The sequence below is a fragment of the Nerophis lumbriciformis genome, linkage group LG13, assembly GCF_033978685.3.
Source record: "Nerophis lumbriciformis linkage group LG13, RoL_Nlum_v2.1, whole genome shotgun sequence".
Lineage (NCBI taxonomy): Eukaryota > Metazoa > Chordata > Actinopteri > Syngnathiformes > Syngnathidae > Nerophis > Nerophis lumbriciformis.
In genome coordinates, this window is record NC_084560.2 from 2,563,628 (window position 1) to 2,575,985 (window position 12,358).

The window sequence follows — 12,358 nt, forward strand, 5'->3', positions numbered from 1 at the left end:
GACGATTCCAATCTTTAATGAATATGGCGACAAATGTCATTCTCCCCGTCGATTCGAATCCTTCATGAATAGGGCGACTAATGTCATTCTCCCCGACGATTCAAATCCTTAAAGAATAGGGCTGCAACTGATGACTATTTTGATAGTCGATTAGTCAGCGATTAGTCAACGATTATCCTAACGATTAGTCAACTAATGTCATTCTCCCAGACGATTCGAATCCTTCATGAATGGGGCGACGAATGTCATTCTCCCCGACGATTCGAATCCTTAATGAATAGGGCGACTAATGTCATTCTCCCCGACGATTCGAATCCTTCATGAATGGGGCGACGAATGTCATTCTCCCCGACGATTCGAATCCTTAATGAATAGGGCGACTAATGTCATTCTCCCCAACGATTCGAATCCTTAAAGAACAGGGCTGCAACTGACGACTATTTTGATAGTCAATTAGTCAACGATTATCCTAACAATTAGTCGACTAATGTCATTCTCCGCGTCGATTCGAATCCTTAAAGGATAGGGCTGCAACTGACGACTATTTTGATAGTCGATTAGTCAACGGTTATCCAACGATTAGTCGACGAATGTCGTTTTCCCTGACGATTCCAATCCTTAATGAATAGGGCTGCAACTGACAACTATTTTGATAGTCGATTAGTCAACGATTATCCTAACGATGTTGTTCTCCCTGACGATTCCAATCTTTAATGAATATGGCGACGAATGTCATTCTCCCCGTCGATTCGAATCCTTCATGAATAGGGCGACTAATGTCATTCTCCCCGACGATTCGAATCCTTAAAGAATAGGGCTGCAACTGATGACTATTTTGATAGTCGATTAGTCAGCGATTAGTCAACGATTATCCTAACGATTAGTCAACTAATGTCATTCTCCCAGACGATTCGAATCCTTCATGAATGGGGCGACGAATGTCATTCTCCCCGACGATTCGAATCCTTAATGAATAGGGCGACTAATGTCATTCTCCCCGACGATTCGAATCCTTAAAGAACAGGGCTGCAACTGACGACTATTTTGATAGTCGATTAGTCAACGATTATCCAACGATTAGTCGACTAATGTCATTCTCCCTGACGATTCGAATCCTTAAAGAACAGGGCTGCAACTGACGACTATTTTGATAGTCGATTAGTCAACGATTATCCAACGATTAGTCGACTAATGTCGTTTTCCCAGATGGTTCCAATCCTTAATGAATAGGGCTGCAACTGACGACTATTTTGATAGTCGATTAGTCAACGATTATCCTAACGATTAGTCGACTAATGTCGTTCTCCCCGACGATTCCAATCCTTAATGAATAGGGAATGCAACTGACGACTATTTTGATAGTCGATTAGTCTACGAGTATCCTAACGATTAGTTGACACACTTCTGTTAAAATGTAATAATCACTTATTCTTCTCTTCTTTGATACTTGACATTAATTTTGGATGATACCACACATTTAGGTATGGATGCGATACCAAGTAGTTACAGGATCATACATTGGTCATATTCAAAGTCCTCATGTGTCCAGGGACGTATTTACTGACTTTATAAACAAAATATAATATTTAAAAAAACGAAAGAAGATTTTGTGATGATAAAACCCACGCCAGTGAGCTATTGTATCCTCCGACGGTGTGCAGTGAAGCATGTTTAGCTATTCCTCCTCCTCCAGTGATAACTTTTCAAACAGAGTATAGTACTGTTTATCAATCATTAGTACCGCGATACTTTACTAGTACCGGTACACCGTACAACCTTTGAAAACACAGGCACAATTAAAATAGGTGGATGCCTCATTTGAAATCACTACTTCATATTTGTGTATGTTTTGCTTTATTTGTGATATTTTAGTGTCAAAGACCAACCTGGCTGTTCATGAGGATAAAAACAGGGTTCCCTATGTGAAGGTACCATTCTTGTTCTTTTTGTTCCCTGTCTGCTTTTTTTTTTGCAATTGCAATCATTCATTTTTCGGTTTGTCCCCTTCCAGGGCTGCACGGAGCGTTTTGTGTCCAGTCCAGAGGAGATCATGGACGTCATCGACGAGGGGAAATCCAACCGGCACGTCGCCGTTACAAGTGATTGAGATTCACCACTTAAATGTGTCGGCCATACACGTTGGGGAAAAAAATCTCCCGAGCGGATGTTGCCCGGCCAGACGTTGTGCTTGGTGTGTGTGTGTGTTTGCAGACATGAACGAGCACAGCTCGCGCAGCCACTGCATTTTCCTCATCAGCATCAAGCAGGAGAACGTGGAGACCGAGACCAAGCTGTTGGGCAAACTTTACCTGGTGGACCTGGCGGGCAGCGAGAAGGTGAGCTTTTCCTTGTGCTCAATGCTTCGCCCGCCTCACCGACCATCTCTTGTCACCATTCAGGTGAGTAAGACTGGAGCTGAGGGAGCCGTTTTGGATGAAGCCAAGAACATCAACAAGTCTCTGTCGGCTCTTGGCAACGTCATTGCGGCTCTGAGCGAGGGAAAGGTTGGTCACCTCTTGTCCTTTTCCCCAACCATTCCAATCCTTAATGAATAGTGCTGCAATTGACGACTATTTAGATAGTCGATTAGTCAACGATTATCCTAACGATTAGTCGACTAATGGAGCTTTACCTGACGATTCCAATCCTTAATCAATAGGGCTGCAACTGACGACTATTTGCATAATCGATTAGTCAACGATTATCCTAAAAATTAGTCGACTAATGTCATTCTCCCCGTCGATTCGAATCCTTAAAGAATAGGGCTGCAACTGACGACTATTTTGATAGTCGATTAGTCAACGATTATCCAACGATTAGTCGACTAATGTCGTTTTCCCTGACGATTCCAATCCTTAATGAATAGGGCTGCAACTGACGACTATTTTGATAGTCGATTATCCTAACGATTATCCTAACGATTAGTCGACTAATGTTGTTCTCCCTGACGATTCCAGTCCTTAATGAATATGGCGACGAATGTCATTCTACCCGTCGATTCGAATCCTTCACGAATAGGGCGACTAATGTCATTCTCCCCAACGATTCGAATCCTTAAATAATAGGGCTGCAACTGACGACTATTTTGATAGTCGATTAGTCAACGATTATCCTAACGATTAGTCGACTAATGGAGTTTTCCCTGACGATTCCAATCTTTAATCAATAGGGCTGCAACTGACGACTATTTGCGTAGTCGATTAGTCAACGATTATCCTAAAAATTAGTTGACTAATGTCATTCTCCCCGTCGATTCGAATCCTTAAAGAATAGGGAATGCAACTGACGACTATTTTGATAGTCGATTAGTCAACGATTATCCTAACGATTAGTTGACTCATGGAGTTTTCCCTGACAATTCCAATCCTTAATCAATAGGGCTGCAACTGAAGACTATTTTCATAGTCGATTAGTCAACGATTATCCTAACAATTAGTCGACTAATGTCATTCTCCGCGTCGATTCGAATCCTTAAAGGATAGGGCTGCAACTGACGACTATTTTGATAGTCGATTAGTCAACGGTTATCCAACGATTAGTCGACTAATGTCGTTTTCCCTGACGATTCAAATCCTTAATGAATAGGGCTGCAACTGACAACTATTTTGATAGTCGATTAGTCAACGATTATCCTAACGATGTTGTTCTCCCTGACGATTCCAATCTTTAATGAATATGGCGACGAATGTCATTCTCCCCGTCGATTCGAATCCTTCATGAATAGGGCGACTAATGTCATTCTCCCCGACGATTCGAATCCTTAAAGAATAGGGCTGCAACTGACGACTATTTTGATAGTCGATTAGTCAGCGATTAGTCAACGATTATCCTAACGATTAGTCAACTAATGTCATTCTCCCAGACGATTCGAATCCTTCATGAATGGGGCGACGAATGTCATTCTCCCCGACGATTCGAATCCTTAATGAATAGGGCGACTAATGTCATTCTCCCCGACGATTCGAATCCTTCATGAATGGGGCGACGAATGTCATTCTCCCCGACGATTCGAATCCTTAATGAATAGGGCGACTAATGTCATTCTCCCCGACGATTCAAATCCTTAAAGAATAGGGCTGCAACTGATGACTATTTTGATAGTCAATTAGTCAACGATTATCCTAACGATTAGTCGACTAATGTCATTCTCCCCGACAATTCGAATCCTTGAAGAACAGGGCTGCAACTGACGACTATTTTGATAGTCGATTAGTCAACGATTATCCAACGATTAGTTGACTAATGTCGTTTTCCCGGACGATTCCAATCCTTAATGAATAGGGCTGCAACTGACGACTATTTTGATAGTCGATTAGTCAACGATTATCCTAACGATTAGTCGACTAATGTCATTCTCCCCGTCGATTCGAAGCCTTAAAGAATATGGCTGCAACTGACGACTATTTTGATAGTCGATTAGTCAACGATTATCCTAACGATTAGTCGACTAATGTCGTTATCCCCGACGATTCGAATCCTTAATGAATAGGGCTGCAACTGACGACTATTTTGATAGTCGATTAGTCAACGATTATCCTAACGATTAGTCGACTAATGGAGTTTTCCCTGACGATTCCAATCCTTAATCAATAGGGCTGCAACTGACGACTATTTGCATAGTCGATTAGTCAACGATTATCCTAAAAATTAGTCGACTAATGTCATTCTCCCCGTCGATTCGAATCCTTAAAGAATAGGGCTGCAACTGACGACTATTTTGATAGTCGATTAGTCAACGATTATCCAACGATTAGTCGACTAATGTCGTTTTCCCTGACGATTCCAATCCTTAATGAATAGGGCTGCAACTGACAACTATTTTGATAGTCGATTAGTCAACGATTATCCTAACGATGTTGTTCTCCCTGACGATTCCAATCTTTAATGAATATGGCGACGAATGTCATTCTCCCCGTCGATTCGAATCCTTCATGAATAGGGCGACTAATGTCATTCTCGCCGACGATTCGAATCCTTAAAGAATAGGGCTGCAACTGATGACTATTTTGATGGTCGATTAGTCAACGATTAGTCAACGATTATCCTAACGATTAGTCAACTAATGTCATTCTCCCCGACGATTCGAATCCTTCATGAATGGGGCGACGAATGTCATTCTCCCCAACGATTCGAATCCTTCATGAATAGGGCGACAAATGTCATTCTCCCCGACGATTCCAATCCTTAATGAATAGGGCGACTAATGTCATTCTCGCCGACGATTCGAATCCTTAAAGAATAGGGTTGCAACTGATGACTATTTTGATAGTCGATTAGTCAACGATTAGTCAACGATTATCCTAACGATTAGTCAACTAATGTCATTCTCCCCGACGATTCGAATCCTTCATGAATGGGGCGACGAATGTCATTCTCCCCGACGATTCGAATCCTTCATGAATAGGGCGACAAATGTCATTCTCCCCGACGATTCCAATCCTTAATGAATAGGGCGACTAATGTCATTGTCCCCAACGATTCGAATCCTTAAAGAATAGGGCTGCAACTGACGACTATTTTGATAGTCAATTAGTCAACGATTAGTCAACGATTATCCTAACGATTAGTCGACTAATGTCATTCTCCCCGACGATTCGAATCCTTAAAGAACAGGGCTGCAACTGACGACTATTTTGATAGTCGATTAGTCAACGATTATCCAACGATTACTCGACTAATGTCGTTTTCCCGGACGATTCCAATCCTTAATGAATAGGGCTGCAAATGACGACTATTTTGATAGTCGATTAGTCAACGATTATCCTAACGATTAGTCGACTAATGTTGTTCTCCCCGACGATTCCAATCCTTAATGAATATGGCGACTAATGTCATTCTCCCCGTCGATTCGAATCCTTCATGAATGGGGCGACGAATGTCATTCTCCCCGACTATTCGAATCCTTAATGAATAGGGCGACTAATGTCATTCTCCCCGACGATTCAAATCCTTAAAGAATAGGGCTGCAACTGATGACTATTTTGATAGTCGATTAGTCAACGATTATCCTAACGATTAGTCGACTAATGTCATTCTCCCCGACAATTCGAATCCTTAAAGAACAGGGCTGCAACTGACGACTATTTTGATAGTCGATTAGTCAACGATTATCCATCGATTAGTTGACTAATGTCGTTTTCCCGGACGATTCCAATCCTTAATGAATAGGGCTGCAATTGACGACTATTTTGATAGTCGATTAGTCAACGATTATCCTAACGATTAGTCGACTAATGTCGTTCTCCCCGGCGATTCCAATCCTTAATGAATATGGCGACGAATGTCATTCTCCCCGACGATTCGAATCCTTAAAGAATAGGGCTGCAACTGACGACTATTTTGATAGTCGATTAGTCAACGATTATCCAACGATTAGTCGACTGTCGTTTTCCCTGACGATTCCAATCCTTAATGAATAGGGCTGCATCTGACGACTATTTTGATAGTCGATTAGTCAACGATTATCCTAACGATTAGTCGACTAATGTCGTTCTCCCCGACGATTCGAATCCTTAATGAATAGGGCTACAACTGACAATTATTTTGATAGTCGATTAGTCAACGATTATCCTAACGATTAGTCGACTGATGTCGTTCTCCCTGACAAGTACAGAACATTCTAAATATAAAACAGTTAAAAATGCATAAAAATAGCGCAGAAACAGAAAAGTAAAAGATTTAAAAATCTTACAGCAACCCCGAAGGGAATAAGCGGTAGGAAATGGATGGATGGATGGATGGATGATAAAAAACACAGTAAGTACAGAACATTCTATATATAAGACACAGTTAAAAATGCATAAAAATAGAGCCAATAAAGAAAGGTAAAAAATGTAATAAAAACCACAATAAATACAGAACATTCTGCATATAAATCACAGTTAAAAGTGCATAAAATAGTGCAAAAAAAACAGAAAGTAAAAGATTAAATATAATAATACAAAATCACAATAAGTACAGAACATTATGTATATAAAACATCATAATTTAAATATTGTGTTGGTATCGTTAAACTGCCATACGTTGAAAATGTACAGTTTAATATCGGTATTGGTATCAGCCGATCTCACTCATCGATAATCGTATCGGAATCAGCAGCATAAAACCCTGATTGGATTATTATTAGTTTAAGGGAGCGACTCCACACAGGGAGCTAAAAATAAATCCAGTAACAGCCAGAGGGAATCAGCGTTTGTGCTTGGCATGAAAGGGCATTCATATTTAATAACAACCACATACTTTTTCACGGAAATTGATCCATACTGATTGGTGGCCCCCCTCCGACTGAAGGATGGGAACACCAAGTTAAGACTTGTTTAGGAAGTGATTTTGGTCATTTTTGTGTGTGTAGAAAAGTCACGTTCCATACAGGGACAGTAAAATGACCCGAATCCTGCAAGACTCCCTGGGAGGCAACTGCCGAACCACCATCATCATCTGCTGCTCGCCATCCGTCTATAACGAGGCAGAAACTAAGTCCACCCTCATGTTTGGACAGAGGTAAAAGTCTTTGAAATAGTGTGCCGCGCAGGACTTTGGCACATCTGGACTTGCTACATTTCAGGGCAAAAACCATCAAGAACTCTGTGTCCGTCAACCTGGAGCTCACTGCTGAGGAATGGAAGAAGAAGTATGAGAAAGAGAAGGAGAAGACTCGAAGTCTGACCATCACGGTCCAGAAGCAGGAGAACGAGCTGAAACGCTGGAGGAAAGGTGAGGAAACAACTTTAATTTGTCACATCTTTTGATGACACTGTTTGTCGACTCACAGACCTGTTTTGGCCAGTTCCTTATCTGTTTTGAAGAAGCAGCTGTGTTCCTTTCTGGATGAGAGGGGCTGTTTTCGCTCTACATAAGCTGACTCTTTTTGTTTGGATTTAGACCTCGCTTGCTGATGCTATGGTTGCATTGTAAGGGCTGGTCTCCTGAAGCTTCAGTAAAACGTGGTATTGTGCCATTCTGTCTCTGGAGTCCTTTTTACTCAACATCCATGTCATCCAAAAGAACTTGGGATTGACCAGTGTGTTTTATTCCCTGAGAGGAAAACTGGTCATAACTGTTGTGACGAAACGAGAGCTGAGCCAGAGGGCAAAGCTCTCCGTCTACCGAGCTATCTACATTCCTATTCTCACCTATGGTTATGAAGTGTTTGTCATGACTGAAAGAATAAGATCACGGATACTAGTGGCTGAAATTAGTTTCCTCAGAAGGGTGGCTGGCATCTCGCTTAGAGATAGGGTGAGAAGTTCAGTCACCCGAGAGAGACTCGGAGTAGAACCGCTGCTCTTTCGCTTGGAAAGGAGCCAGCTTAGGTGGTTCGGACATCTCGTGCGGATGCCTTACGAGCGTCTCCCTAGAGAGGTCCTCGTTGCACGTCCCACAAGGAGGAGACCACGCGGCAGGACAAAGACCAGATGGGGGGATTACATCTCCTCTCTGGCCTGGGAACGCTTCGGGATTCCCCAGGAGGAAGTTGCTAATGTTGCTCTGTAGAGGGAAGTCTGGGGGTCTCTGCTGGAGCTGTTGTCCCCGCGACCCGATTCCGGGTAAGCGGTTGAAGATGGATGGATGGAAGACTGGTTGCGCGAAACAGTTCCCTAGATATGTCTTTGTTCAAACACCGAAACCAAGAAACTGGCAAAACAGAACCGTCTTGTTTCCCTCTAATGATTTGTGTTGGCCTTCTAGGTGATTCAGTACCTTTGGAGGAGCAGAACAGAAGCAAGAAGAGCAGCGGTGAGGAAGTGATGGACAGCTTTGCCCCAGCCGTCGTTCCTCTGTCAAATGAGGAGAAAATGCAATACGAGACACTTATCACTCAGCTGTACCATCAGCTGGATGACAAAGTGAGTTTCTCTGGCAGCAAGTTTCAGAGAGAAAAACCATTGTAACTGCTACTGATTGTGCTTCAGGATGAAGAACTCAACCATCAGAGTCAGACCATAGAGAATCTGAAGCAGCAGCTCCTGGATCAGGACGAGGTGAGTCTTTCCTGGCATTCCGAGCCATAATAAGAGTACACATGAGTCCACTTGACTTCCCCCCCAGCTGTTGGCGTCAAAGCACCAGGCCTACCAGCGTCTCCAGGAGGAAATGTCACGGGTGCAGAAGGACAATGGCTCGGCCAAAGACGAAGTCAAGGAGATTCTTCAGGCATTGGAGGAACTCGCGGTCAACTATGACCAGAAGAGCCAGGAAGTGGAGAACAAGAGTCGCTGCAACCAACAACTGAATGAGGAACTTGCCCACAAAACTGTAAGTCGGACAGTTAAAGGTGTATCCCCGTATTTCCCAGCTCAGCTGCTGATCAGTTCTTCACATTGAAATAGTGTGGTCTTATCTTTAATACTAACTGCCGGGTGTGCTCCAGGTCAGTCTGGAGACAGTCCAGAGGGAACTGGTGGCTCTGCAGGATCTGAGCTATCATCACAAAAAAAGGTCAGCAGACATGCTCAGTCTGTTGCTCAGAGACCTCAGCGACATCGGCGCTGTTCTTGGCACCACCGAGCTCAAAGCTGTAAGTCTCAAAGCACGGACACAAAACTTCAAGTCATGTTTTTAATATATACCACCGAGGTGCATGTGATGCTAGAAATTTTATTTGTAGGTTTTTTTTGCAGCGAACAGAGGTCACAGATGTATTTTTAGGGCATTCATATTTTGCGTTGGCAAACGAGGACTTGAGATGTCAACACGGACAAAATGAAGGGATCTCTTTTTCCAGTTTTGGTGAGGTCATGACAGTTTTTGTCATACATTAAGAAGTTCTAAATAGCCTATACAATTGCGTGTTAGCTTAACTTAGTGAATTATTGTGGCCACTAGGTGTTGCCAAAAAACAATTACCACTCCACTTCAACTTAAAGTCCATTCCAGACAGTTGATACTAAATAGAGTTTTTCATACCTAACATTGTTCTCTGTTTGACAAGAAAAGTTTTTTTGACATTCCATACTACAAAAAAATTAAAAGTACGTATGATTCCTATGTTGGATCAATATCGATATCGGCCAATACTTAAAGTATCCTATCAGAAATGGGAAAGTTGTATCAGGAAACTCTTAATTTTGATGGTTGATTAGTCAACGATTATCCTAACGATTAGTCGACTTATGTCGTTTCCCTGACGATTCATATCCTTAATGAATGGGGCTGCAACTAACCATTATTTTGATAGTCGAATAGTCAACGATTATCCTAGCGATTAGTCGACTGATGTCGTTCTCCCTGACGATTTGTATCCTTAACGAATAGGGCTGCAACTGACCATTATTTTGATAGTCGATTATTCAACAATTATCCTAACGATTAGTCAACTGATGTTGTTCTCCCTGACAATTCGTATCCTTAATGAATAGTGCTGCTACTGACTATTATTTTAAAAGTCGATTAGCCAACGATTATCCTCACGATTAGTCAACTGATGTCGTTCTCCCTGACGATATGTATCCTTAATGAATAGGGCTGCAACTGACCATTATTTTGATAGTCGATTATTCAACAATTATCCTAACGATTAGTCAACTGATGTTGTTCTCCCTGGTGATTTGTATCCTTAATGAATAGTGCTGCAACTGACCATTATTTTGATAGTCGATTAATCAACGGTTATCCTAACGATTAATCGACTCATGTCGTTTTCCCTGGCGATTCGTATCCTTAATGAATAGTGCTGCAACTGACCATTATTTTGATAGTCGATTAGTCAACGATTATCCTAACGATTAGTCAACTGATGTCGTTCTCCCTGACGATTTGTATCCTTAATGAATAGGGCTGCAACTGACCATTAAATTGATAGTCGATTAATCAACGATTATCCTAACGTCTAGTCGACTGATGTCGTTCTCCCTGACGATTTGTATCCTTAACGAATAGGGCTGCAACTGACTATTATTTTGATAGTCGATTAGTCAACAATTATCCTAACGATTTGTCCACTAATGTCATTCTCCCTGACAATTTGTATCCTTAATGAATAGGGCTGCAACTGACCATTATTTTGATAGTCGATTAGTCAACGATTATCCTAATGATTAGTCGACTGATGTCGTTCTCCCTGATGATTCATATCCTTCATGAATAGTACTGCAACTGACCTTTATTTTGATAGTCGATTAGTCAACAATTATCCTAACGATTAGTCGACTGATGTCGTTCTCCCTGACGATTCGTGTCCTTAATGAATAGGGCTGCAACTGACCATTATTTTGATAGTCGATTATTCAACAATTATCCTAACGATTAGTCTACTGATGTCGTTCTCCCTGGTGATTTGTATCTTTAATGAATAGTGCTGCAACTGACCATTATTTTGATAGTCGATTAGTCAACGATTATCCTAATGATTAGTCGACTGATGTCGTTTTGCTTGACGATTCCAATCCTTAATGAATAGTGCTGCGACTGACCATTATTTTGATAGTCGATTAGTCAACAATTATCCTAACGATTAGTCGACTGATGTCGTTCTCCCTGACTATTCGTGTCCTTAATAAATAGGGCTGCAACTGACTATTATTTTGATAGTCGATTATTCAACAATTATCCTAACGATTAGTCGACTGATGTCGTTCTCCCTGGTGGTTTGTATCCTTAATGAATAGTGCTGCAACTGACCATTATTTTGATAGTCGATTAGTCGACTAATGTCGTTCTACCTGATGATTCGTATCCTTAATGAATAAGGCTGCAACTGAACATTATTTTGATAGTCGATTAGTCAACGATTATCCTAACGATTAGTTGACTGATGTCGTTCTCCCTGATGATTCGTATCCTTAATGAATAGTGCTGCTACTGACTATTATTTTAAAAGTCGATTAGCCAACGATTATCCTCACGATTAGTCGACTAATGTCGTTCTCCCTGACGATTCGTATCCTTAATGAATAATGCTGCAACTGACCATTATTTTGATAATCGAATAGTCAACGATTATCCTAACGATTAGTCGACTGATGTCGTTTTGCTTGACGATTCCAATCCTTAATGAATAGTGCTGCAACTGACCATTATTTTCATAGTCGATTAGTCAACGATTATCCTAACGTTTAGTCGACTAATGTCGTTCTCCCTGATGATTCGTATCCTTAATGAATAGTGCTTTAACTGACCATTATTTTGATAGTCGATTAGTCAACGATTATCCTAACGATTAGTCGACTAATGTCGTTCTCCCTGATGATTCGTATCCTTAATGAATAGTGCTGCTACTGACTATTATTTTGATAGTCGATTAGCCAACGATTATCCTAGCGATTAGTCGAATAATGTCATTCTCCCTGATGATTTGTATCCTTAATGAATAGTGCTGCAACTGACTATTATTTTGATAGTCGATTAGTCAACAATTAGT

The 12,358-nt window shown here is 41.3% G+C and overlaps 1 protein-coding gene across 2 annotated transcripts in view; it reads left to right on the forward strand.

Moving 5' to 3' along the window:
- Positions 1-12,358, forward strand: part of LOC133613895 (kinesin heavy chain-like) — an 84,628-nt gene that overhangs the window by 27,674 nt on the left and 44,596 nt on the right. For both annotated transcript variants that reach the window (XM_061971788.2, XM_061971789.1), the window contains 10 exons: positions 1,873-1,928; positions 2,012-2,099; positions 2,212-2,336; positions 2,400-2,504; positions 7,352-7,500; positions 7,565-7,713; positions 8,689-8,846; positions 8,913-8,981; positions 9,049-9,255; positions 9,371-9,517. In XM_061971788.2, coding sequence (XP_061827772.1) covers positions 1,873-1,928; positions 2,012-2,099; positions 2,212-2,336; positions 2,400-2,504; positions 7,352-7,500; positions 7,565-7,713; positions 8,689-8,846; positions 8,913-8,981; positions 9,049-9,255; positions 9,371-9,517 — 1,253 coding nt within the window. The remainder of the gene's footprint in view (positions 1-1,872; positions 1,929-2,011; positions 2,100-2,211; positions 2,337-2,399; positions 2,505-7,351; positions 7,501-7,564; positions 7,714-8,688; positions 8,847-8,912; positions 8,982-9,048; positions 9,256-9,370; positions 9,518-12,358) is intronic.